Source organism: Falco cherrug, chromosome 1 (genome assembly GCF_023634085.1).
Source record: "Falco cherrug isolate bFalChe1 chromosome 1, bFalChe1.pri, whole genome shotgun sequence".
Taxonomy (NCBI): Eukaryota; Metazoa; Chordata; class Aves; order Falconiformes; family Falconidae; genus Falco; species Falco cherrug.
The window spans coordinates 110,663,662-110,690,756 of record NC_073697.1 but is presented as its reverse complement, the minus strand read 5'-3'; the positions used below and the strand labels follow the sequence as shown (position 1 = coordinate 110,690,756).

The window sequence follows — 27,095 nt, the reverse complement described above, 5'->3', positions numbered from 1 at the left end:
TCGGCGCCCCCCCCCCCCACCCGCCCCCCCGCGCCCCGGAGCTTGGCCGGAGCTGTCAAAACCACGCCTATGCAGATCCACAATTGGTCTGAAACGCGTAAAATCAGCAATCAAGGGGGCTTGGCTCATTAGCGGGCGGATCAGAGCAGGAAGGACATGTGAGATAGTCACAGTTTTACAGAGATCAGGACAAGATCTCGCCGTTCCCACTCGGGCTCCCTTGGCCATGAGCAGCCCTCGCCCCAGCGCCGTCCGCGGAGCGCGGAGCCGGGCCGGCCCCGCCGGGGCGCAGCCCGGGCCCGCGGGGGTGTGAGGGCACCGCGGCCGCCCCTGCCCTGCCGCGCCCGCGCAGCACCGCGCAGCACCGCGCCGGCTTTTGTTTCTATTTTAGTGCCGGGAAAGGACGTTACCGGGAGGGCTCGCTCCCTCGATTGCTCTCCCTCGCTGCAACAACAACAACAAAAAATAAGGACCTACTTGTCTCCCCTCCGCAGACCGGGAGTCCCAGGAGCCGGGAACTGCCTCTTTTTTTTTTTTTTCCTTCTTCTTCTTTTTCCTTTCTTTTTTATTTTTTTCCCAGATCTAGTTCCGCTGTTTTTCGGCTTTTTTTTTTTTTTTTGTATGTGTATGTGTTTTTTTTGTGTGTGTTGTTGATTTTCCTTCCTCTTCCAGAGACTCCAGCGAGTTCGCTGGGCAGGAGAGAGGGGGAAAAAAAAACCCAAACAACCCAACAAACCACACACATTTTTGTAAAGGGAATCCCTCTTTTTCTCCTGGATTTGTGGATGCACCGATGAGAGATCCAGCCTTCCCAGGGACTGCCATGGCTTACCACCCCTTCCACGCACCCCGGCCGGCCGACTTCCCCATGTCCGCCTTCCTCGCAGCCGCCCAGCCTTCCTTTTTCCCCGCTCTGGCTCTGCCCCCGGCGGCGCTGGCGAAGCCCATGCCGGACCCGGGGCTGGCCGGGGCGGCCGAGGCCGGGCTGCACGTCTCGGCCCTGGGACACCACCACCAAGCTGCCCATCTGCGCTCGCTCAAGAGCCTGGAGCCCGAGGAGGAGGTCGAAGACGACCCCAAAGTAACGCTGGAAGCCAAGGAGCTTTGGGACCAGTTTCACAAGCTGGGCACCGAGATGGTGATCACCAAGTCCGGGAGGTAAGAGCCGGCCCCGCGCAGCCCGCCCCGCACCTGCGCGGCCGCGCAGCGCCCTCGCCCCTCCGTTCCATCCCCCGGTGCTCGCCAAACCCGCCCCGGTGGACTAAGACGGCGAGTTTCGATCCCTGGAGTTTTTTCGGAGATATTTCACCCGCCTCCGAGCTTCCCCCTCACCCCCCAATTACTACTTTTCCGAGCGCGATCTCAAATTAAATTTGTGCGCGCTAATTGAGCGCCCGTAATCCCCCGCTGCATTTATTCACGCCGCTTCTCGCCGCTGCCAAACTTTCCCCGCGGCCGGGGTCGCCCCCGGCCCTGCCCGTGCCCCCTGCCCCGGTCGGAGGGCACGGAGATGGGGCGGGGGGGAATCCGGGAGGCGTCTTCTCCCCTTATTTCCCGGAATAGGATTTTTGAGCTTTTCCCCAGCTTTCTGCCATGGCGGGGGCGGCAGAGCGGGGTGGGAAGCAGTGGGGCGTGAGGGGCTGGAAACCCTGGGGGAAGCGGAACGAAAAGATGATGATTTCGGGGCGGCGGGCGGTGCGGGGAGGCTCGGCGGGGCCGCGGCCGTCGGGGGGCGGCGGCAGGCGGGCGGGCGCAGCCCTGTACCGCTCTGGGTTTCTCCGCAGGAGGATGTTCCCCCCGTTCAAGGTGCGGGTGAGCGGCCTGGACAAGAAGGCCAAGTACATTTTGCTGATGGATATAGTGGCGGCCGACGATTGCCGGTACAAGTTCCACAACTCCCGCTGGATGGTCGCCGGCAAGGCCGACCCGGAGATGCCCAAGCGCATGTACATCCACCCCGACAGCCCGGCCACGGGGGAGCAGTGGATGGCCAAACCTGTTGCCTTTCACAAGCTCAAGCTCACCAACAACATCTCGGACAAGCACGGCTTTGTAAGTGCGGCTGCGGGGCAGAGCGGAGCCCCCCACACACACACCTGCCCCCAGAGGGAACCCATGGGCAGGGACCCTCGGGCAGGCGCGGGGGTCGCCCGGGGCCGGGGCTGCCCGGCCCTGCTCTGCCCGGGGGCGACCGGGGGTGCCGCGGGGCTATAACGGCTTCTCCAGCCGGCAGCAGCGCACCCGGGGCCAGGCTGTACGGCGGGGCCTTGCCGGGGCCTGCGGTGGCCCGGCTGTCCCGTAGCCCCCCCGACCCCGCTCCTGCCCGGCCCCGGGGGGCAGCTCCCTCGGGGGAGAGGGAGGCTGGGCTGCGGGCAGCCTCAGGGTCCCCTCGGCCCGTACCCCCGACCCTGCCGGCCTCCGCGGCCTGTCCTGCCGCCTCGCCCGGCCCCGGGGCTCCGCGGGGAGCGGGGTGGGTGTGCGGGGCCGAGCCGTGCCGGGGGATGCAGCGGGGGCAGCCCCGACGGGGCGGCAGGGCTGCGGCCGGGCAGGTGCAGCCGGGGCTGCCGCTGATGGCCGAGCCGTGCCGTGCCGAGCCGTGCCGGGGGAGCGGTGCTAGAGACAGTGGCACCTGTGCTGGGTTTCCGCGGCCGGGAGCAGGGCGGGAGCCGTCGGCAGCACGGTCTGCTTCTGAAAGATTCTTTTTGTTTCCCTATTGATCTGCATCACCTTAAGGAGGTAAAACAATGTCAAAACAAAAAACAAAGCCTAAAAACTAACAGCCCAAAGAAAGAAAGAAAAAAAAAAAAAAAAAAAAGGAAGAAAGAAACCGAAGCGTGTTGGGCAGAGAGCCGCAGAAAGCAGGGTCAAAACGCGAGGGGAGCGTGATCCTGCGTGAAATGCATGGGGGGAAAAAAAATCACAGCGTGGAAGGCAGCTATCTGCGGGCCCTGGGCAAGCTGTGGGCGATAAAGGGCCAGTCCGTGGGCGGCGGTGGCGACAGGGCGGTGAGCGGGAGCTGCCGGGCTGCGGGACACGGCACCGAGGTGCAGGGCAGCTCAGCTGCTCCCGGGTAACTTTTCCTCTCTTCTTATGTGGATTTTTTTCTCTCTCTCTCTTAAAGCAGGAAACAGCATCTTTGTTAAATAATACATTGCGAGGTTATTTATAGATAGCAAGGTAAATCGATAGAGAGGGAGTCTAAAAAAATAGCTTTTTTTTTTTTTTTTAATACCGGGGGAAAAGTAGTTTGATTCAGCGTTTTTAACGGTTCGCCTCCTTCAATTAAAGATTTCTTGTATCTGTCGTTGTCCAAAATCCGGCCTCTGTGTTAAATCTGGGAGATGAGGGTTTAGCCAGTGCCCATCTGGTCAGAGAGAGATGATTTTTTTTTTTGAAGGAATGCAGATTTGCACGCCTGAATGAGACTTTTTGCACCGTTTTCATGATAAATCCCGTCTAGATGATATCAATAGAATAGCGATCCGACAGTTCATCAGCAGGTGATTATTGCTGGGGTTAAAAAAGGGGGGATTTTTTTTATTGCCTTCTAAAACGAAATGAAGTGATAATTATTTAGCCATTTGGCCGACGGTATTTGACAATAATTACTCAAGCTTTCACCGTTCCCCTACCAAGCCCGGGCGGTGAACGCTGCATTTCAGCCCGACCAGGGTTTATTTAATCGCCGTCGGGCAGGACAGCGCTGCCGGGGCGGGCAGTGAGGGGCAGGAGGTTGGAGCGGCTCGGGGGGTTCAGCCACTTCCAAAAATCCTCAGCCAAATCGCGGTGAATTCGGGTTAAAAAACCCAACCAAACAACAAGCCACAAACAAACAAACAAAAAAACCCCAACAAAAAACCAAAATGGAAAGGTAAAGAATGGCTTGGAGTGTTGGCGAAGCTTTCAGACACCTGGTTGGGGGAAAAAAAAATTAAAAATGTCTGTTCCTTCTGCAGCGTTGCTCCGAGACATAAATTTAACATGGCTCATGGTGAAATGCTCCTTTCACGTTGCAGGCGCTGGCCGGGGCTGGCACGGGTTTCTGCCGCCACCGGCTCGGATCGAGAGGCTTTTTATTTTTTTGTGGTAGTGAGGTAGGGTATTTTAAAAAAAAAAAAAAAAAGGACGGAAATGTGAAAAGCGGCGAGAAACGTGTCGAAAACTCGCCTGGCGTTTGCAGGGTTGTAATAAAACGGGGAGATCCCTTTTGCCGCTTTATTGCCGTGCTTAGCACCCGCGAAGATGCTTCTGTGCCTGCTTCCCCTGCCCTTCTTGTGTGGGGGCAGATCGTGCAGTGGCATAAACAAAACAAGAAATCTCCCTCCTTGGCATCCGCCGGCATTCCTTCCCCACGGTGAATTTGGTTTTGGTTTTTTTTTCTGGTTGATTTCGGGAGAGAAGGGATTTTTGTCGGGAGGTAGCTAGAAGCGCGCGTAATGTGGACCGTGAGGCTGACGGCAGCTGCGGGCTGTGCTCTCTCGCCCACCCAGACCATCCTGAACTCCATGCACAAGTACCAGCCCAGGTTCCACATAGTCCGGGCCAACGACATCCTCAAGCTGCCCTACAGCACCTTCCGCACCTACGTGTTCCCTGAGACTGACTTCATTGCCGTCACTGCCTACCAGAACGACAAGGTAGGGCCGGGCAGCCCCTGCCCTTCCCTTCTGCCCATGCCCTGGCCCCTGCCCCCAGCCCTGCGCCCACCCCTGTCCCATCCCCTACCCCTGCTCAGGGTGTATTTCTGTGTGCTAAGGACATGTGGGGGGAGCGTGGCCAAAAGGCAGCAACAGGAGAAAGGTTAAACACCAAGCCCTCAGAGCAGGAGGTGCCCTTCGTGCTAACACTGTTATCATTGCTATTGCTAATGCTATTATTAGTATGCTATTATTACTGTTAATATTTTCCCCCTGGACTTTGTTGCCCCTTCTGTGGGCCATGGGGGTTTGTGCTGCAGGGACCAGCACCGTGGCCTGAGCAGCCCGGGGAGAAGTTGCCCTGGGCTCAGGGTGAGCCAAAAAAGTAGCCAGAGAAGTTAATTTTAGTTGCTTTCATGATTTAGCAAGTGTTGCCCTGCGAGCAGCAGAGCCAGGAGAGCTCGGTGGGGAGTGGAGAGCCTCTGCCGGCCCCCTCCAAGGGTTGTGCGTGTGTGTGTTTTAACCCAAAAGCTGACCCCCACCTCCACCCCTGGCTGCTGATGCTAATTGACAGCTCTGTCTGAGGGTCCTGGTGGGCTTGTTTCCCTCGTAAAGTTTATGGCGAAGAGTCACAATCGATTAAAAAGCACTTTGTCTGCCCGGCCGCCGCAAGCTGCGCGGGGCAGCCGCCGGCCGGTGGGCCCCGTCGGGCGGCAGGAGGGGATGGGGATGTTGCGGGCCAGCCAGGTGGGGGGGGGCGCAGGGCTGGGCCTTTTTGCAGAGCCCCCCCGGGGCCGTATCTGGGAGCCATGAATTATTGAGCGCCCTAATGTCACTGGCCCCAGAAGCCGGTGGCGGGGAGGGATAAGAATAGCTTTTAACCAGCGCCGCGCGGCTCAGTCGCCATCTTCCCTCCGGGGGGCCGTGAAAAATAACTTCCTATCATTAAGACTCTATTAATAATTAAAGCCCAAACCTCAGCATCATTTTTAATAAAGCATGCGGTGTGTTAAAGCGGGGCCACGGCGCGTTTCGCAGCCTGTGCAGCATACCCCGGGCTCCCCGACGGTGCGGGGGGGACGGGGGGGGACACGGGCAGGGCTTCATGCCGCCTCCTTTCTCCGTCTCCCCCCCCCCAGATCACCCAGCTGAAAATCGATAACAACCCCTTCGCCAAGGGCTTTCGGGACACGGGCAATGGCCGGCGGGAGAAGAGGTAAGGGGTGCCCGCACCGCGGCCCCGCGCTCGGTGCCCACGGAGGGTCCGGCGGTGCCCGACGCTGCCTCTTGCCCCGTAGGAAGCAGCTCTCGCTGCCGTCCCTGCGGATGTACGAGGAGCCCTGCAAGCCTGACCGCGATGGCGGCGAGTCGGACGCCTCCTCCTGCGAGCCCTCGGCAGTCCGCGATGCCCTCCACTCGCCCGTGGGCACCCTCCCCAGCCCCCTGCGCCTCAAGGGCAGCGGCAGAGGTAAAGGAGGAGATGTGGGTCCCACATTGCCCCAAACGCCGGGTCTCTGCTCCCCCGGGGCCGGTTTCTTGGGGGCAGTGAGGCAAACCACCAGGAGAAAAAGGACGGGGATGGGCATGGAGGAGCCCAGGGGTTGAGCGGGCAGGAGCAGAGCAAAGGCGAGTGGCGTGCACGGGTTGCAACGTTTTCCTGTTTATACACCCATGTAAACATGAAGAAATGGCAAGGCAGCCTATGCGCTACGCATGTTTGCCCGGTTCCTCACCGCTGTGTGCCCTGCCTTTCATGGCTAGCTCACACTCCCCTGGAGAAAAAAAAAACAACAGAAAAAAAAAAGAAGAAAAAAATCAATACATTTGAAAGGGGGAAAAAATGTTGTAACTCCAGGGTTTCAAGCTAGTAAATGAAAATAAACTAGCAGTTCCCACGTTGCAGTTTTTAGATGCTGGATTTTGTCTTGCCGCACTATCAATCTGCTCTTTAAACTTTCCACCAGCCTGATTCCCTGCAAACCTTCATCAAAACTGCAACACCCCCCCACCCCCACCCCCCTCGAGCTGGTGGGAGGGTTTATTACACCCCTCTCCTCTTTCAAAGGCTTCCCTGAATATTCACCCCAGCCTGCAGAGCTTCACCTAACCCGCACCAAAATGTTTTTTTCGTTTAGTGGGAGCCAGTCGGGCAGGGGTTCCGCTCCCCTCACCCTCACCATCCCCTCGCCCCTCGTCCCCCTTCCTCCACTGAGAGCTCGATGGGTTTTTTCCAATTAAAGCCCCTTTTAGGAAGGTCTGTGCCATACCTCTTGGCTTAAAACTGCCTCTTTAACCTGCCTCAACCTGCACATTTGGAATAAATCCACGGCACGCTGTTGATCAGCTCCATGTAATTAAATATATACAGGACCATTTCCTCCAGTGCTGTCCACCCGCCTGTGTGCTCTTCATCCCCCGCTCCGCAGCCCGCTTTGAGTTTGCAGCTGAGAGCGATGCTGTGATAGATTTTGGTCCTCCATCAAACATGTTTTTCCTGTTTGGCAGAGCAACAGGACTGCTGTTGTTAATCCCCTTTCCCCAGAGCAGCGACCGTGGCACGAGGGCCCATTTCTGCCCCTGAAATGAGTTTCTCCCATTAATAATGACTGGGACTTTGCTGCCGCAATCTCGCCCCGACACCAGGGCTCTTGCAAGTGACCCGTTCCTCACCTCCCCTGGGTGCTTCTGCCCTGACCCTCTGCCCCTCCATCCCTTTGCAGAGGAGAAGCTGGGAGCTGACAGTGACGCGGAGGTGGAGAAGGCGCCCGAGGAGCGGCCGGTGGCAGCAGCCACCCCTGGCGGGGAGGATGCAACACCCCGTGGCAGCCCCCAGTGCCTAGAGGAGCGGAGCAAGGAGAGGCGCAGCCCAGAGAAGGTCAAGGATGGTGCATCTCCCCGGGAGGGTCCCGGTGAGGGCCTGTTTGGCACACGGGGCCTGGAGAAGGACAAGGTGGAAGGACGGAGGAAAGAGCCGGACCCTGGCAAGAAGGACGTGGAGGGCGGCGGGCTGGGCAAGGAGGCCTTTGCTCCGCTGATGGTGCACACGGACAGTCCCCCGCACCTGAGTGCTGGGCACCTGCAGAGCCTGGCACTCTCCGGCCTCCATGGGCAGCAGTTCTTCAGCCCGCTGGGTGCTGGGCAGCCCCTCTTCATCCACCCAGGACAGTTCGCCATGGCGCCCGGCGCCTTCTCTGCCATGGGCATGGGACACTTGCTGGCCTCAGTGACCGGCGGGGGCAGCCTGGAGAACGGAGCACTCTCGTCCGCCCCTGGCGCGGCAGGGACAGCCACCCCCTTCCCTTTCCACCTCTCCCAGCACATGCTGGCCTCTCAGGTAAGCTTCTGCGCCCACCCCACGTCCCCCTCCCCATCCCCATTGGCCAGCCTCTGGGCATTCTTCTCCGTGTGCTCCCCCAACACCCCCTGAATGAGCAGAGCACTTCGGGGATGCGGGTCAGGCCTGGCCAGCATCACGCTGGTGTGGGGACAGGTGGGGTGGTCCCAGTGCAGGTAAGGAGCTGCTGGTGCCCCCAGCCTGCCCTGTGTCCCCTGCAGCCCATGGGGATGGGGGGGTGATGCTCCCCCAGACCCCTGACGTGCTGCCTGGTGCCACACAGGTGGGACATGGGGGACATTTTGAAGATTGGCCTCGGGGCTGATGTGAGGAGGAACCGTTGATGGTTTTGCAGCTGATACTGTCCCCCCATAGGCAGGGGCAGAGTCAGGAGCTATGGCACTGCTTGACCTGGCTGTCCCCATCCAGCAGCCCCCAGTCTCTCTGTCACCCCTGAAACGGCTCCCGCAATGTCTGCGCTTGTGTTGCCTTTCCCAGCCCCTACAATGAAATATATAAAGATGTCGTTGAACTCTCCTGATTTATCAATCTTACTTAACAATGTGTTTTAATGTGGTTAAAGGTCTGTGATGCTGCACAGACAAGGATACCCAGGGTGCAGGGGGGTGCTGGGGCAGGTCCTGGAGGGGGGGTACATGCCCATTGGCACCAGCTCAGGTTAGTGCAGGGCAGGTGGGGCTCCCCAGCTGTACCCCCTCCCTCGGCCTGTCCTACAGGGATATTCCCATGCTGTGTTTTTTAGGGTGACACCAGGATGTCCTGTCTTCACCTCAGCTTTCTTGGGGGAGCACAGGGGGCAGGCAGGAGGGGGGATGCAGTGGAGCATCAGCACGGCTCTCACCCCTCTTCCTCTCTCCGCAGGGAATCCCGATGCCCACCTTTGGCGGACTCTTCCCCTACCCCTACACCTACATGGCAGCAGCTGCGGCAGCCGCCTCAGCTATGCCGGCCACCAGCGCGGCAGCCGCCGGGCCACTCTCCCGCAACCCCTTCCTGGGCAGCAGCCGTCCCCGCCTGCGCTTCAGCCCTTACCAGCTCCCGGTCACCATCCCACCCAGCACCAACCTGCTGACCACTGGCCTGCCTGCCAGCCTCAACCCCGGCTCCGAGGGCTCCAAGGCCAGCAGCAGCCGGGAATCCAGCCCCCTCCCCGAGGTGCCCCTGCACAAGGGGGGCAGCCAGCGCCCTGCTGCCTCCCCCAAGGGCTCGCTGAAGGAGTCCCTCAACGAACTGCAAAACATCCAGAGACTGGTGAGCGGGCTGGAGAGCCAGCGGGAGTTGTCACCTGGCAGGGAGTCCCCCAAGTGACCGACGGGGCGGGCAGCGAGCCCTCCCGGCGGGGCGGAGAAGCACTGGTATTTTGTACAGCACAGTATAAATATTTATTGAGGAGCGAGGGGTGGGGGCAGACGGGAAGCCGGGTGCTGGAGCAGAGGGATGGAGACCCGCCGGCCAAGCGGACCCACCGCCCCAGAGCCAGGAGCAAGAGGTGGGAGCGCAGGGCTCGCCTGTCCCTCCGGCTGTGGGACTGGGAGCAGCTCCCCCCGCCCCAGCACAGCCACAGACACCCCCCCCCCAGCCCCTCCGTTCCCTGCTCTGGGCACTGGGCAGCTCTGGGCGGGGGGGAGGGGCAGCGAGCCCATACAGAGGCACCCAATGGATGGGGCGGCCCCGATCCCAGCCCCTGCCCCGGGGAGGTGAGCAGGGCTGAAACCTCATCTGTGCAAGGGGAGGGGGGGGGGGGAAGCTAATAAGGGGGGGGGGGGGGGGAAGAATTAAGAAACAAAACATGGCAAACAAACCTCCTCGGCAGCCACCACCGCGCAGAGCAGGTACGGCGGGGAGAGCCCTGTGGGTATCCAGGCGGATATTTATGAAATAAATGGTAATTTGTGTAAATAAGCTATAAGGATCCCAGAATATGCAAATTGGTATTAATTTATTCAGAGTTGTACATTGGTGTGTACATAATATTTAGAGTTTAACTCATCGCATTTAAGTTTTTTGTTGGGTTTTTTTTTTCATTTTACATGAACATATATATTGTAAATGAAAACTATTTAGCTCTTTGTGATCGAAGGAGATGCCGGTTTCTTTAACTGTGTTTTAAAATATTGTTTATCCCGCCTGTTCTCTAGGACAATCATGTGCCACCGGTAAAACAATTTTTGGAGTCATTGAAACTAAGGGTTCAGTTCTTTAACGGACTTTTGCAAGGAAAAAAACCAAACCAAAACAAAAACGAATCCAAAACGTAACTAAAATATTGCTACAGTGCGGGGTATAGAAAATGCAGGAATAAACCTCAGGTTTTTATTTTTCACTCCAGAACAACAACAAAAAAAGTATAATAAATTTAAATATCACAGGACTGTGCTCTATATTTGTTTTAAAATAAAAAGATACATGATTTGCAACGTGCTGGTTACTCGGGTATCTGTCTGTTCAGTTTTGATGAATTCTCACATCTTTCAATAAAAAAACCTACTCGGAGAAGCCCTGCCGGCTCCTGCCTGTTTCATTCCCGCCGCCCTCCCGCCCCGTCGGGGCCGCCACTCTCCGCAGGTGCGGAGCGCCGCGGGGCGGCCTGGCCCGAGGGACCGCGTCACCCGGTGGCCGCGGAGCCTCCCGTAGCGGGGTGCGCAGTGTGCGCAGCGGGGTGCGCAGTGTACCCGCTGCCGGGCCCAGCGTTTGGTGGGGAGAGATTGAAACGCGCCGAGGTGCAGGGTCCCCGCGTCCGTGGAGCGCTTCGCAGCTGCTCCCGCGCAAGGGGAACCTCCGCCGGCTTTGCCCGTCGGGGGGTTCTGCCTTCAGGTCCTTCGTCCGCTCCACGAGTCCCCCCCCGCGGGGGCGGACCGGCAGGTGCGCAGGGCGAGGCGCGGAGGCGTCCGCGGGTGCGCTAGTAGGCGCGTGTGGGAGTTTCCCGGGTGCGGCGGGGCAGGATGTGGCGCCGGGACCCTCCGCGGGTGCGGGTCGGTCCGCACGGTCCTCGGGGGCAGAGCGGGACCGTGCGGGGGTGCGCAGGGCCCCGGCACGTCGGGTCCGTCCCGCCGTGCGGCAGGGATGTGCGTCGGTGCTGCCGGCGGCGGGAGAGGCTCAGGTGCACCCGTACCGGCCGGGGTCGGGGTGCGCTGGCCATACCGGCACCGTCGGGGAAGCGATGGCCGGGCGCCGTCGGGGATGGGGCTGCCGCGGGGCAGGGGCTGTGAGTCCCCAGGTCCCCCCCGCAGCCGGAGCCGCTCGGGGCGTTGCGGGGCGCGGCCGGGGAGGACGCAAACAGCCCTTTTCCTCACCAATTACCCTTCTCCCGTTCCGGGGAAGATTTATGAGCCCAATTGCGGGCGGGGCGGGGGGCGAGTCCCCCTCGGGCGCGGAGGCGCAGTGCCGGGCGCAGGGCGCCCTCTGCTGGTGCCGCCGCGCACCCGCCGCCTCCCGGCCCCGACGGGGAGGGTCGTGAGCGGTCGCGGCTGTTCCTTGGGCTCCCTCCCGAACCCCCGCCCCAGCGCGCCGCGGGGGCTGCAGGCAGGGAGGGGGCTGCGGACACCCCCCCACCTCGTGGCAGCATCTGAGGGGAGATGCTGGGGCTGGGTTGCCCGACGGCAGGAGAGGAGCTGCTGTGCCTCATTGAGAGGAGCAGGGCTGTTTCCGCAGGCCCGGGTGGGACACGGATGGACCGGCAGGGTGGGAGCAGCTTAACGAGGAGGAGGGAAGTGTAGTTACTAAAATTAGGCTTGCAGGATTATTTTCAAATAAACATTGCTTAGGATGAGTAACAATTTAATGGGCTCTAATTTTAGTGAGGTGGAGGCCAGTGGGGGGGCTCCCCTGGCCCTTTCCACCACCCTTCCAACCATGCTGGGTTTAGGCTAAGCTGTTGGGGTTGAGCACGGCAAGGAGATGGTGATGGTGCTGAACACCGACAGCACCGGGGGAACTTCATGCTGGGTTCCTGCCACCTGGGTGGGTTAGGGACACCCATGCTGTCCAGCTGCTCCAAGGGACGGTGAAGGTTTAAATGTCACCTCCTCCTCCTCAGGGGCTAAGCCCTGGTGCCAGCAGGGCATCCCCACCTGCCCACTGAGCACAAAACTGCTCGTCACGGGGAACAAAAAGCATTCCCTGCAGCGTGGGCTCGTGGCGGTGCCCTCGAGGGACAGTCCCAAAGGCAGGGCGCAGGGCTGCCCCCCAGCCGGGGTATGGGCAGCGGAGCAGTATGGCAGAAGCCCAGGCCAAACCCAGGCTCTGAGAAACCCCATTCAAACAGCTCGATGAGCAGCTACCGATTAGTCACGCACTGCGCTGGGATTATTTTTCTCAGCTATGAAAAGGCTCTGGGAGGCCCCGCAGGGGCACAGCCCCCCTGCCCCCCCGGCTCTGCTGCTCTGCACCCTGCAATGTACCCAACAAACCCTGATGTGGCTGTGCTGTGGTTACCCTCAAGTCACAAAAATAAAGCGCTGGGTGCTTGGGTGACCTCTGTCTGGTGCTGGTGTTTAACCGGGAGGTAATGCTGGTGCAGGGTCACCAGCACAGTGAGATCCCCCAGCACCGAGGGTTTTTGCTAGGGCTAGCAGTGGCTTTTGAATTTCTTAGCTAAATGCACAAGGTACTTGGCTTAGACACTAAAAATAGCATTCCTGCCCAGAGGGCGCCGTGGGCCCAGTGGACAAACCCTGGTGAACTTGGCCGCCACGGGCGCTGTGCAGCACAATGGCGCTGCTGGAACGGGTCCACGGGCGGGTGTTTGTAAACAGGAACACGGGTTCTGGCCGGAGCATCTCACAGCCCTGGGGAGGGGGCTGGCTGCCACGGCTCCCATCCCCACACAGGCCCGCAGTGGCTTTGCAGGACATGCCAGCCCTTGCCCGGGCTGTGCTGCTGGCCCTGTGCCTGCATGTCATCCCAGTGCCACCCAGCACGGTGGGTCACTGGTGCGTGGCAGAAGGGGCAGGGGGGGTGGCACCGTGCTGGGGGGCTCAGGCCCTGCCTGCTGGGCAGGGAGGGTGGGAAATGTGGTTTTTTTGTCACTGCTGAGAGGGGTTTATAGGACCTACCCACTGTGCACCCCAGAGGAAGCGCTGACAGGGCAGCACCCCGAGAACCATTCCATGACGCTGGGCACCCGGTGGTGCCAGGGTCCTGCCCCCGAAGGGAGCACCCCCACCCCCCCGTGGCGGGGCTCCCAGGGCCGCTCGCTGCCACACGCAGTTCGGATCCCCCTTGTGAACTGAGCCCGCCAGCCCCGGCGGTGCGAGCACGGGGCACAGTCGTCGGGGAAGAGGACCCTCAAGCGCGGATCAACGGCCAAGGGGCAGCGCCGGGGGACGCCACAGAACCCTGCACACAGACACACACACACACACGGCGCGGGGCACTCCTCGGCGCTGCGCACCCGCGCAGGGCACCTGCGCCTCGGGGCGGGGCTGCGCACCTGGGCCGGGGGTGATTTACGGGGCTGCGCGGAGCGCGTTCTGCTCTCGCTGGGCCAGGCAAGGTCGGCGGGGCTGCGGGCACCTCCTTCCCTCCGGCCCCCCGAGGGCGGCTGCGCCCCGAGGGGGTGTCCCAGAACCCCGCTGGGAGGTACAGCTTGTCTCTGCCGCAGCCCGCTCGGGTGAGCCTCCCCCGCCCTTTGTCTGCTCTAGGGTTTTCCCTTGTATTCGTCCGGGTCCTTCCCCCGAGCCCCAAACTCTAACCTCCCCCCATCCCCCGCAGTCGGTTCCAGCCCGTTAAACCCCGGAGATAGCAGCCCCGGGCCGGGGGTGCGAGAAGGACGGAACAGCCGTCCAGGCTCTTTCCTGCCACAAGGTTCCCACAGCCGCTTTAATCTGTGCGAGTGTCCGGGGCGGTGGGCGGTGGGCTTTAAAAACATTATCAGGGGAAAAGCAGCTGTTTATTTGGAAGCAAAGCCGGTTCTTAGCCGTCGGCACCGTTTGCTCCGGGGTTGCGCTGAGGCGGAGTGGGAAAGGGGAAAGGGAGTCTCTCGGTTTATTCCTGTTGTTTACGGCGGCGGGGGATGCCCCCCACCCAGCCCTGCCCGGGGCGCTCCGGGAAGGGAGGAGGTGCGGGCGCGCCCCGGCGGGTCTCTGCTCGGGACATCCGACGGGAGGGGCCGGAGGCTGCCATGGGGCGCCCCGCTGCCCCCTCCGCCCCTCTCCTCGGAGGGGCCAAACCGCTCTCAGCTCCCCGCCGAAGGGCGGCACAGGGCCGCGCCGCACCGCTTTGCTCCGGGCTCACCGGGGAAGCACAAACCAATGGGCCAGCAGAAGCAGGGTTTTCTTCCCCGGGATGCGCCTCAGCTCCCAAACGTGTCTCCAGGCCCGGGCGGCCGCCCCGTCCCAGCCCTGTCCGGCCCGGCCGTGCCCGCCGCTGCCCGAGCTCGGCCGCCAGGTGGCGCAATCGCGCCGCGCCGCGGGGGCGGCCCCGGGGGGGCAGCCGGTGGCAGGGTCCTGGGGTGCTGGTATTGGTGGCACTGCCAGTGATCCCATGGGTCTGGCTTCCCTCAGACCACAGAGGTTGGGGGGCGTCTGCAGCAGTAACTCCCCTGCATCCCCCGGCTGTGCCCAGCCTCTGGTCCATCTGTTCCTGCAGCCTGGGCCCTGCCCCCGGCATTGCTGTGGTGCACCTTGCTGAGGGCAGTTATGTCGGTATACGTTCACTTTTCCTATACGTGTGTCCTGTGTATACACACAAACACGTGTGAGCAGCCGTCCCGTGGATCGCCCAGCTTTGTGGGTTCTCCTAAAAATGTACATCACACCCACAGACCCCACCCCCCGAGAGCAGCAAACGCTTTGCTGCAAGATGCCTAAGCACAAACAAGCAGCCAGAAGTGGTGATGGTTTGTCTTGTGCACGCTGGGTTTTGTATTGTCCGAAGTATTAAGGGATGAAATCATGCAAGAAGGGCTTCTGCTTTCCCTTGCCACGTTGGCATTGCTGTAACCGGTGACATAAGCACAGGTACATCTGCCCTTTGCCTCTCATCAATTTCTGTAAATGGTCCTTGCCTTCAGCCTTGGGCCTGGCACACTTGGTAATTCTTTGGAAATAAGATCTAATTAAAATGAGACAGCACTGTCGAGGGACTACCTAATTGTCTTTGCAAAATGACCTTGTGGAGATCTTGGCTGGGTTCCCAGGAGAAAGGTGTTGTCAGTGCAAAATCCTGTGCAGTTGTGGGGAATCTGTTAAAGACTTTTGGGAAATAATGAGCTGGTGGAGACACTGCAGTGCTGTTGTCCCTGCCGTGCTCCAGCTTGAGAGCTGTCCTCCCTGCCCAGGCCGTGTCAGGGCTCGGGGACACCCTCAAAGTGGCTTTACAAGAGGCAAATCGCTCACAGTAGGGTTCAGCCAAGGTAAATACCAACAGCTGTGTATCCCCAGCATTTCCCTCTACTCCCCACATGCTAAATACATGCGCTTTCTGCCCATGTCAGTGAGGGGGGAAGGTGGTCTGGCTGTTAAAGCTTCTGAGGTCCTCGAGTGATGGATACAGCGGTGCAGCCAGCACCCAGCCTGCCCAGTCCTGTTCCTGCTTGTGCCGAAGATCCCCACTGGGCAGCAAGGGCTTGGCTCCGTGGGGATGCTGCGAGGGGCCCCTTGTTCCTGCAGGGCCCCTCACCCTTGGGATGGTTTTTGGGCAAAGACCTTTCCCAGTCTCCCAGCCAGCGAGAGAGCCCACCTCCACGAGAGGGAGCGTTTGCAGGGATTTTTATCCCAGCTGGACTGGTTTAAAACCAGTTGTTTTCAAGTAGGGACACATCCCTCCAGGTTGGGGCCAGCCTTGGGTTGACAGCCGGGGCAGTCGGAGCCCTTTGCCTGTGAAAGGCCCATTTTCCTGGGGTGGGGGGAGAACTGGGCAGAAATCTCACCTTTCCTGAGGGAATTGTGCTGTCATACTGCTGTGTGCTTCAGTGACACGAGGGGGAATCCTGCTCCTTCCCCGAGTGGGTGGCATGGTCCTGTCCCTGTGTCCCCCCGGGGGAACAGGTGGGTGTTTTCCTCCTTTTGGCCCATTCGTCAAAGGGGGGAAGAGGTCGCTCTTATTGGGGTGACCGGTGAGTGTTGTGACTGGTCTTGGTCAAGTGTGGGCCAGGGCAGGAAGCTGCTCGGGCTGTGAGAGGGTGGCCAAGCAAGCTCCCCACTGTAGGCAGCAATGATGGGGAGCACTGGAAGGTGCTTTGCTGGTGGGTAGAGTCCCCCCAGGTGGGGATGGTCAGAGGGACCCTGACTCTGGGGTATCTCGGTGTGGCTCCTTGTTGCAAAACGTGGATTTTGCAGCTCACACACTTGCCCTGTAACCTTAGGTGTTTGCTGGGACCCCACTTCAGGACTAGGGTGCCCCCCCAGTCCTCCCCTCTGCAAAGTCTGGCTGCTTTGAGACCCCACCAATGCCTATGATGCCTCCAGAACAGGCAAGGGCTTCCCAAGAAACTGCCACAAATCCAAGGCCAAAACTCCCACTTCTGGAGGCACAGGATCAGGCCCAGGCGCCTTGGTGGCCATGTGTGCTGTGGGTGGTTGGCAAAAAAGACCCACGACCAGCCCAAGCCCTCGGAGGGGGCCCAGGTCCTGCCTCCCCCTGCCCTCTCCGCGCATCCCTGGAGCCTGCAAGCGCCCAGACTACCCTATCTGCAAATTGCAGAACAGATTATCAGCAACCGCGCCTGAGATTAGAGACCCGTATTTATGTCTGCTTCCCCCAGAGCTGGGGAGGCTGGAGCTGAGTTTGGTGCAGACTCTTTGGCACCATGGGACTGATTACTGGGGTAACCTTTTCCTTTGCTGGGAGCATCTTGAGGAAGGCTTGGACAATTTTCAATTAAGGAAAGAAAAAAATAAGAGGAAAGGGAGCACACAACAACAACAACAGTTTCCTCCACCAGGGCAATGGGTAGAAACTCAGGCACATCTCTGAGGTGCTGCCAGTTTGTGCAAGCTGTGACCCACTGGGCAGGGAATGGGTTACTGGGGGGGGTGTTGATCCTCTGTGCTTCTTCAGCTGCCCTTGGGTGCTGTAAATTCTCAATTGAGATCCCAGTGAGAAGCCCAGAGATGGTGGGTTTGCAGCGCAGAAAAGCCACAGGGCTGCTCCTGCTTTGCTGTCCCAGTTGCATGTGCCCTGCAGAGCGTGCGTGGTGCAATGCTTGCGCTGGGTCGTGGAGCCCAGCACTGTGCGGGGAGGGCATCCTCATCAAACTGGAGTGAGACTTTTTTCCCCGAGGGTGCTCTGAGGGCTCTGGTTAGGTGAAATGGCAAAAATTTCTCAGTACGCTGTGTTCTCCTGGGCAAAACTGTATGTCCCTCTCCTGCGAGCAAACCTCAGGCTTTGGAGGGCGTGTGGCCGCTTTGTGGGGCCAGCCCAGTCTGCAGCTGGTGGGAGCAAAGAGCCCTCCCTGGCCAGCCAGAATGGCTTAACAGGCTTAGCACGGCATTGTTCTTACAAACAATCACGTGAATTAGTGCAAATCTCATTAGATCCGTGCTTCTCCCGGCCTCCTGTGTTCCTAATGCCAGGAGCAGCGCCTCGCGGGTTCTGTGCTGTCTCTGGACCTTTCCAACGAGCTCCAAGCTGCTGCTGTGGGTGCTCAGCGCTCACGGCTGCGTCCCCGTGGAGCCGTGGCATTTTGGGTTGGCTTTTAGCAGAACCATTTCTGTTAACCTTAATGGGTGGGAGAGCAGCAATCTAATAGGTAAAAAGCCCTTCCAGGTCCTTGGGTATTTTAAACCCGATTTAAGGCTTTGGTCACTCTGTTAGTGCAGTGACTCAGCTGCTGTTGCCCAGGGGGGCTCCTCATCTCCCTCCTTGTGAGGCAGCAGGTGCACAGGGATGTGCTCAGCACCAGCCCCACGGTGCCCGTCCCCAGCTCTCTGCGGGCCTGCTGTTGTGGGGAACGGGGCTGCTTGGGCAGGGGTTTATAGCTCTGCAGGGAAGAATTTAGCAGCAGAGGTGGCCAGTGCCCAGAAAACGGGTTTGTTTTCTGAACTGCAGGTTCAGCCTGGAGCACTTTGGGGAAGGGAATGGGGTTCTCCTGTTAGTGCCATGCCGTGCATGCCTGCTGAAGGCTGCCAGCTGCCGGGCAGCATCAGGCCTCCGTGTCTCCCATTCCTCCTCCCAAATTGCTCTGAGAAGCAATGCAGGAGTCTCCCTTGCTCCAGAACTGCAGCTGTTCCTGGGATGAAGCACCTCAGCTGGCGCTTCAGGGCCTGAGTTGGGCTCCTGGGAGTCACAGCAGGAAACGCCATGGGAGCTTCAATGACAAAAAATGTGTTTTTTACATATCTGCTGAAGGTCTGTCGCTGCTTCACCTCTTGGCAGAGGAAGGATGCGAGCGGCAAAGGACTGGGGCAGGCAGCAGAGCTTGAGAAAGATGCTCCCCAGGGACCTGGGCTCTGGCAGAGCAGCCCGGGATAAGCGAGCATGAGAAAAGCAGCCTTAGCCCTCCGGTCACCCTTCAGATGCATTTCTGGCTGCTTTTCATCTCACTCTTGAGTTTAAAAGCCATCTTATTCCAGCACCGACGCTGCCGCCAGCCCTGGCATGGCTTCAAAGCGGGGCTGACTTGGGGTGGTCCGGAGGGAGAGGCGCAGGCAGGAGAGGGAGGGCTGTGTCCCACAGTACCTGCCAGCCTCACAGGAGCCACATCCCTGGCACTGCCAGGGTCTGGCCTCCAGCGACCTCCCCGTGCACTGGGAGCCTGTCCCCCAGTGGGTCTGTGGGTTCCCAGGGAAGCACGGTGGTACAGGGCTGCTTGTGGGGGGCATGCCAGGGATACACTTTCTCCAGACGCTTCTTGTCCCACTAGCACAAAGCTCAGCCTTGCAGTGGGAGCGGGGTCACCTCTAAGCCAGGGACTGGTGACCTCCTGGAGTTTTACATCCCCTTTTTACATTCCCACCTATCTAAATTTCTTCTTCTGCCCCGTGATGCTCTGTGGTGTGGCAAGCACCAGGAGTGGTCGGTGACACCTGCTGTCACATAGCCATTTCTGGGGGAACGCTGGGGATCCCGCAGCACTACAAAGCGTGCTTGTGGGATTAGGCATTTAGACCATTTGGAAACGAGAGGACAGCGAGTGATGCAGTGCTTGGTGGAGCTGTGATGATGTTGAACATCAGGGTGTTGTGCCCATCGCAGCTCGGGTGATCCTGATGGATCCCTGCTATTACAGAGGGAATGTTGCCCGAAGTGCTGGGGCTTTCTCACAGTCTGAGTGAAGGCTGGGCGTGGGGTCTGCTCCATCCTGGGTCATGCACGAGGGATTTTGCCCCAGCAGTGCTACTCTGTGCAGGAGCTTGAGGGTCTGAATCCCGTGTTTAAGGCTGTAGGCAAGTCCTGAATTCAGTTGATGGTGATTTCTGTGGATTTACTGGAAGATTCCCGGAGTCAGCAGTCTTATTTGCTTTTCCGTTTTGTCTCTCAAGTGAGAAATACCAGATAGGCAGCGCACTGTGGTACAGGCACAGGGACTATGCTCCCAGACACCCTGCTGGGAATGATGGGCTGCAGGGGGGAGCGGAGGGGCGAGGGCAGACGCCCAGGCTGCCCAAGGAAGGATGCACTACTTTTTTCTTCCCCTAGTGCCTAGAGGATGAGCAGCAAACCTCCCTAGATGGGAACTTGCTGCCCAGACTCTTCTCTTGGCCTTTATTTGTTTGCCAACTGCCCGGATGCGATTCTCTGGTTTTTGCAAGAGCTTTTGCTTTAGCAAATCTGTCAGGGGAAATGCACTTACTGCTCAGTGACAAAACACGTTCTTGAGATGGAAAAAGCTCTTTTCAAGGAAAACATAACATTTCAATGGAAAAGTAACTTTGTATGCTGTTTCTAATTTTAAAGCTCTGCCTTGGAATGCTCCCATGGACTTTGAAATCAGAGCTGGCTCTTAGGCTTTCCAGGTTTTTATCCACCTTTCCTGGATAATTTCAAATTGCTGCCTCTGTTAACACGGCAATATTAATCCTGCCTTGGTGGATTTTGCGTACATCACTTCCCTTATCCCATCCCTTTTTTTCTGGCTGGTTTCCTCCCAGCTCTAGGCTATAAATACCTTTAGGCCAGACTCTGGGAACCGCACAAAGCCCCATACCTGGCTGATGCCTCCTGGATGGATGAATGAGTGAATGAATGTGCTTCCTGCATCGCTCTGTACGAAGATTAACTCTTACAGGCACGTGCTTCAAATTAATGCATCTGCTCATTTGTAAAGCATTTCATCTCCGTTAAACATGCTAGCATCAATTTTCCCCCGTTAATCTGGCCTGTGTCATGAGGGAGACATGCGGGTGGGTTTGTCCCCTGCATCCTGCGCGGTCCTGGTGGCCGTGCTGTGCTTAACGCCACCGAAGCGGGGAGCAAAGCTGGGAGCCGGTGCTGCGGCTGCCCGGGGCCAGCAGAGGGGAGGCGAGAGCAGAGATCCTGCTTTTCCCCGTTCATCTCGATTTCAGGAGAGGGGAGAAATGGCTACTGGCTTACTTTTATTTTTATTTCCCAAATAAGAGTGATCCGGTCAAGCTGGTAGTAGCAGTGGTGTCGGTAGCAATCGGCCCGATAGCAAAGCAGCAGTGTCAGGTGAAGCAGTGGGGCAGGCAGAGGCTGGGGGGCTTTCCCCATCCCTCGTCCCCCCCAGGTGGGAAGTCAGCCCCAGGAGTGCCAAGAGCTGCATTGCTGCTGCAACACCCCGCGGCCCCCCGGCCGCTGAACCCGCTGCTCCACCTGCCCCGGCTGGCTGGTGCGCGGCGCAGACACGCGTTCAGCCATTCCATTGCAGCGGCCGCTCGGAGGCCGCATCCTGCCCAGCCCTGCGGGACCACTGCCCACAGCACCCCGCTCCTTGGCAGCACTGCTGCCGGCCAGGTCCCTGCTCCAGGAGAGCGGGCGAGTATTTATGCTGGAAGATGGTATCGTGGTGCTGGGCGAGCTGTCCCCGAGGTGAAGCACAAACAGGGTCATTTAAACGAGGTCACCCCTTTAACAGGTTTAAGTGGGCTTCACTGTAAAATGAATTTATTTCAACAAAACCTTTTTTGATAAATTAAACTAGCACCACTCTGTATATAATTTCTATAAACAATCTTCTCTAATGTTTACCTAACCTGGGCATGCAGAAACTCTCACACGTTAAATACTAGAAGAAAAGGGGCTTTAGCTTTAATTTTTTTAATTTTTATTTTTAAAAACAAGAAAGCCAGCATGCCATGGGAAAATACTTTGCTGCTTTTGAGCTGAGGCTCTTCAGGCTGCTGCCAAGGGTGAAGGGAGGCAAGCCCCTTGTGCTGCCATGGCTTCGTGTTGGCGTTTTTTATTTCCAAAGCTGTAGCAGAGCTGTAGCACAAGGCTCAAAGGGGCTCGCTGGGCTCTGGCACCCATTCATGCACACCCCTGTGTAGCTGGAGCTTGGCGGTGCAATGGTTTATCTCCTCCTGCGTCGCCTTTGTTGGGGTCCTGGGAAGCCTGGGACTGTCATTAATTTCTGAATTAATAGTAGAGCATTCGTGAATTCATTAATTAAAGGGCTACAGCCCAGCCCTGCTCCAGGTGCTGGCTGGGGACAGCTGAGTTTGTGATTTGAAGGGCTGCGGTGTTTCGGGCTGTGCTGTCATTTGCCAAGTGGTTTGGATGCTTTGCCTCGATCATCCTGATGGCAGAGCACTGCTGGAAAAGATGGACATGACTCCAGTGGGGACAAACTGTCCAGCTCATAAAAGATAGCTGTAGTGAGCAAGAGATCTGTCTGCAACGAGACTAAAATGTGTCTGGCGGGGGACACAGGTCTGCATCTGCATGAGTCTGGGTGAATTTGTGCTGTTTGCCTCTAGCAAGAAGCAAGAGGTGAGCAGGTGGGGTCTGTCCCTGTGGAAAGCCCCGGCCCAAACAAAGTGGCCCCCTTCCAGCTCTGCTCCTGGAGGGCAGATCACTCCATTGCCTCAACTCTTTCTTGGGCTGGTCTCTTGGATTTGTAGGAGAAATCTTCCTCTTAAGCAAAGTCCTCGCTGCAGCTGACTTCTCCCTAAGACATCACTGAACCAAGTCCCAGGTCCCACTGTCGTGTGCAAATAAGAGGACTGTGCTTTGCAATTAAGCATATAGCTTAATTGGATGGGAGGGAAGACAGAAGGAACATTTTTGCTGAATAATTCATTATTTAGAGATGCCCTCACAGCACATGACCTGCTCAGCTGTGTTCAAATCCTTATCTGGAGCCTGTTAAGTCAATGATTTCATCATGAGTTAAATTATTCAGTAAAATACAGACCAAATTTGTCCCCTTTAGGGTTGCCAGAGTGTTAATCTAGCGAGCTGCACCATGGGGCTGTTTGCTTGTGGCTCCTGCAGAGACCTGATGCTGTCAGGGGAGCATCCCCCCATAACCAGCCCCTCTGCTCCCCTGGCACCCCAGAGCCAGTGACTCCCCCAGGTGGGATGCCTTCTGCTCCGTAGCGTTTTCTTTGCCTGTTGGTAAGAGTTTCCCCAGAAGTTTTTCGGGGCTATTTAGATGGTTTCCCATAGTCTGCTCAGGCAGCTGCCAAATAACCTGAAACACTCAGTGAGCTGGGTGCTGCTCGGAGTGAAGCAACGCACTGCGAGGCTGCCTGCAGGAGAGGAGTGATACACAGTGACGCAGGAGAGAGGAACGATATGAAGTGATGCAGGAGAGAGGAACCTGTAAAGCAGGTCCTGGCTGCAGGACTGGCGAGCTGGGTGAGCCCCCCTCTGCCAGGGACAGGGTGGGACCCTGCAGCCCCCAGCCACTCTTGGGACTTTTGTCATTGTCTTCAGTGCAAGCATGTAGAAACTCTTTCTTCTGTGGGCAGGGAGAGCCTGCAATGAGTTTGTGTTTCTACAGGGCTTTGTGGATACTGGGATTGCAGGATCTGTCTGAAGTGTGTGTTAAAAAGCAGCTTATCTTCCAACTAAAACCTCAAAAATTCCTGTATCTCAAAGATGTGCTTGGAAGCGATTTATTCTTTTTGCTTTTGGTGTTTCCCTGATGTTTTTCAGCATTATTTTTAATGGCACTGTGTTACCAGAGATCACTTTTGGTGGATAACATGGTATTTATGGAGAAACGAACAGCTAAATCTGGTTATCATTGACATGGCTTATAAAATATGCATAGCAATCAAGATACTGACCATGGCAGTAAATTGAAAATATATTGAAAACATAAAGCATTTTTCCAATTTATTAGTAATATAAAAAATATTCGGGCATTTTTCCCCCTCTTGTTAAAAAGAAAGATATAGAAGCTGTTATAAGTAAATCTGTAGTAGTGTTGGTCCAAATGCCGGCATGGTGTGGAGGGCGAGCGGTGTGCTGGGGTTTGTGGGCTTTCCGATAGCAAACAGCCTGCTCCGGACACGCTACGGCAGCACCAAGGGCACAGTCCCATCTGCCAGAGGGCTCCTGGAGGGAGCCCAGCCCAGAGCAGATGCTAACTTAGGGGTAACGCTGACTGCCCTGGCCTGAAGGGGTCCTGGGAACAAGTTCAGGAGCTGCTGAAGGGCTGGTGGCTTCGTAGTGGTGGCATTAAAATACGTGACTTTCCCCCACTGGCTGCAGCCCCCAGTGCGGGGTTGGGTCACCCCACCTGCCCCCACAGCACAGCACAATTTGGGTATGTTGTTGAAGGGTTAACCCCAGCAACTGCTGGGTAAGTGTAAAAATATTAATAAGGCTGCTGCGGCTTGCCCTAAAATGGGAATTTATGGTGGTAGTCAAAGCTAATGTTTTGGATCAATACAACATCCCTTCTCAGAATGAAAAAATAAATTAAACAGACTGTCATACGGAGGGTATGTAACCAAATCAATCATATTTATTGCATTTAATCAAAACTTGATTCAGTTAAATTTATTCCATATGATAGCCGTGCGCTTCGCATGGTACACACCTAGCTGAGGTTGCTGGTGCGGCTTGGTGCACTCTGCGCTGCTCACCGGAGGGAGGGCTCAGCCCCCTGTGTCATTACACATTAATAAGATTAGGGGTATTAATTTGTGTATGATGCTCTGAGCAGCAGATGGGGTGTGTGTATGTGTACCTAGGGAAATGATCACAGGGGCTTTACCATGGATAAATAGTATGTATTTAGCAACCAATATACTCCCGCTCCCGTGGCTGGCTGCATCCAGAGGGATGCGCTGCAGCTGTACGGCGTGCACAGCGTGCACCGGCACTGTCCGGCATGGCCTCGCGGGTAGGTGTGATGGGGCACAACCTGCCAAAAACCCCAGGTGGGGCCAGAGTGGGGCTGAGGGACATGGCCCAGGCACGCTGGGCTGTGCCATGCCCCCGGCAGTACAAACGGCAGCCCCCGCTGCTGTCCTTGCTATGTCGGTGCGTGGCTGGCCGGCCTCGACAGAGCCCCCTGCCCAGCTGGGCCTGGGCTGCTTTCAGCTCCACCACTGATGGAATCTACCCATCCCGGCCACTCCTTCGGGATGGCTCCTGCCACTGTCCTCCAGGAGCAGGTCCTTGGGAGCAAGGGGTGCTTGCACCTCCTCCGCGTGCCTGCACCACCGGGCACTGTGTTCCCATCCTGGAAGGAGGATTTCATCACATAAACCTTGTTTCTCCTCCTGGAAGTTAAATATTAGAATTCTTCCTAGCTGCATATATAATTCACTACATTAATCTTCCCTTAAAACATGCTCCTTCCACAAAGCCCCTCTGTATTGATCCAACAAAGACAATTATATATTATGGAGGGAGGGGGAAACAGCTGAAATATTTGAGATTGGCCCTTCAGTGGGATTTATTACGTGTCTGAACTATAGTGTCTGCCTATTTTTTATTCTAAGCCTCTATGACAGGGGTCATGTCTTCCTCCATATACTGTACAGCGCTGTGCACTCCGATGGGGCTATATTAAATACTCAGGATGATTAATCGCACTGTATAAATAACACACTTCTGTTGTGTTTGGAGGTGTGCACGTGTGTGTGCGTCAGCAACCAGAGCACTGTCTCCAGCAACAGGTACAGCTGCCCCGTGCACGAGGCACTTGTAGGGTCCTGAGCAACGTGGTCTGACCAAGGTGCTCCTTGGTGTGTGCAGAAGGTTGATCTGGAGACCCCCAAGGTCCTTTCCAGCCTAGATTTGTCCTGGTTCTCTGTTTTTTCCTGGCTCAGTTGGTTGCAGTGACCCTTCCAAGTGGGATGTAGTCCCAGGGCATCACCCAAAGGTGATGCAGAGCGTAAACCTGGGGGCTTTTCAGGTGCCCTGTCTCTGCACAGGAGCCCATCACCCCCCTCTGCCTCAGGGCATGGAGTTGCAAGAGTGCAGGGTGGATGCTCTGTAGGAGAGGGATCGTGTGCTGTCTCCATCCGTACCCCAAAGTGAGGAGGCAGAGCAGATAAGCTGAGAATGTTTGTGAGTCTGTGTTGGGAATGAGAAAATAATGAATGGCCAGGATCGGCTGTTTGTAAATGTGTGTGAGATTAATGAGCAAAGGCTTCTCCATAACACAGAAGGCATGAAATCAATCCCGCGCTCCGAGAATAATGAGGGAATCAATAGGATTACGAGGTTAAGGCTGGAGTAAACCTGAATGACAGCTGCAAAATAAATTTTATTTGGAGGACGTGGCTGGGGTTAAATGAAACGTAATAAATAATGTAGAGCATTTAAGGGGTGGGGAAATGGTCCAGAGATGTAAGGAAAAACAGAAGGCCCCACAGTCGCTAAATCTGTCCAGTTTATATCCACAGCATGTTTTTGCAGGCGTGTGATGAGTGTGACATACACCATGCCTGCGGCTGGACTAGTGGCACTGCGAGGTTGTGCCCTCTCTGCTCGCTGCCCAGGACAGGGACAGGAGCGGTGGCAGCGGTGCTGCCGGGACCTAGTGGCACCGACGCAGGACAGGGATGTGCATGCGTGAGCTGTGTAACGCAGCCCAGGATGTGTTCAGGGTGCGTATGAGCTGCAGGTTTGTCTATCCCTTTCCCCCTGTGTTTCTCTTCTGGCGTCCGATTAAAAAAAGCTGACACAACCACTGTCCCATTTCCCAGTGGCCACAGACCACCTGGAGACCTGCTGTAGGGCACTGAGACCTCCCTCTGCAGAGCCCACCACTGCGCTCAGGGCTCACACGTACCCCCGTGCACCCCCCCTCTGCATGCCGCGCAGGGATGTGGACCCTTCCAGCAGCAAGTGCCTGAAGCTGCTCCACCTTCACCCCCACGGTGGGCACATCCCATCCTGCTCTGTGCTCCATGGCGCAACCGGGAGCCCTGTGGCTACGGCTGGAGGGGTTTGGTGTCCTGCTGACCTTGGCTTTGGGGACAACAGCTGTGCAGGTGGGTGTAGGGCTGGGATTTCGGGTGCTCAGCACCTTGTGCTGTGCAGCTTGGGGGGGTGGTTGTGGAAGAGCTTGGTGTTGAGTTTGCTGCTCTCGGAGAGCTCAGCGACTTTCAATGTCTTGGTGAAAATTGAGCTGCTCTGCAAGACTGACCGCAGGGGTGGGTGCCAAAGCAGCCTGAATGCTGGGGTTGTAACAGTTGCTCTGATTTTTCTGACCTGATTAACTCCAGGTCCCGCTCCTCCCTGCTATGAGTTCTCCGGGAAGGAGATCAGGAGTTCCTGGGACATGGTCCGTGCTTTGGAGGCAGAGCCCAGCCCAGAGAGATGTCAGCTGCTTCTGCCCCTGAGGAAACACGGATCCCAGACCAGTAGGAGCAGCTCCGAGTGGGGATGGGACGGCAGAGATTTAGCCCTTGAATCTCCAGGTAAAAAAATCACCCTGCTTCCTTCTGGGGCTGGATCCCAGGGGTCCCCATGGGGCACTGCTCCCCTGGATGCTTTTCCATCAGGATACCCCATGCTGCCAGGGCTTGTCCTCCTGGAGTGGGCCGTGCATGTGCGGCGCAGCCCTGCTAATAACGGCTGCGTGTGTTTTTCCAGTCATTAAGCATATGACTAATAGAACTGTCCTGGCTACATAATGCACACTGACAACAAGGAGCCTCAGGGGAGGGGAACAGAAATAGAGGGATATGAAGAAAATGGCTTCAATTTATCCCCCAGCCATTAGATGGGTTTTCCCTGTAGGTGTTACATCCCCGCCAAGCCAGGGCAGGCAGCTGGGAAGCCCAGGTTGC

At 57.4% G+C, this 27,095-nt stretch overlaps 1 protein-coding gene across 1 annotated transcript; it reads left to right on the top strand.

Moving 5' to 3' along the window:
* The first annotated feature begins 63 nt into the window (after positions 1 to 63).
* On the top strand, positions 64 to 10,488 carry TBX2 (T-box transcription factor 2). Its single transcript, XM_055728603.1, has 7 exons — positions 64 to 1,158; positions 1,785 to 2,052; positions 4,491 to 4,637; positions 5,777 to 5,853; positions 5,936 to 6,105; positions 7,358 to 7,971; positions 8,854 to 10,488. The coding sequence occupies exons 1-7, from the start codon at positions 794 to 796 to the stop codon at positions 9,298 to 9,300; spliced, it is 2,088 nt and encodes a 695-aa protein (XP_055584578.1). The 5' UTR covers positions 64 to 793; the 3' UTR covers positions 9,301 to 10,488.
* The last annotated feature ends 16,607 nt before the right edge of the window (positions 10,489 to 27,095 follow it).

Coding starts and splice junctions, on each gene's coding strand:
- TBX2 (XM_055728603.1), top strand. CDS start 794: ATGAGAGATCCAGCCTTCCCAGGGACTGCCATGGCTTACCACCCCTTC. Junction 2,053..4,490: donor TCTCGGACAAGCACGGCTTT/GTAAGTGCGGCT, acceptor TCGCCCACCCAG/ACCATCCTGAACTCCATGCA. Junction 7,972..8,853: donor AGCACATGCTGGCCTCTCAG/GTAAGCTTCTGC, acceptor CTCTCTCCGCAG/GGAATCCCGATGCCCACCTT.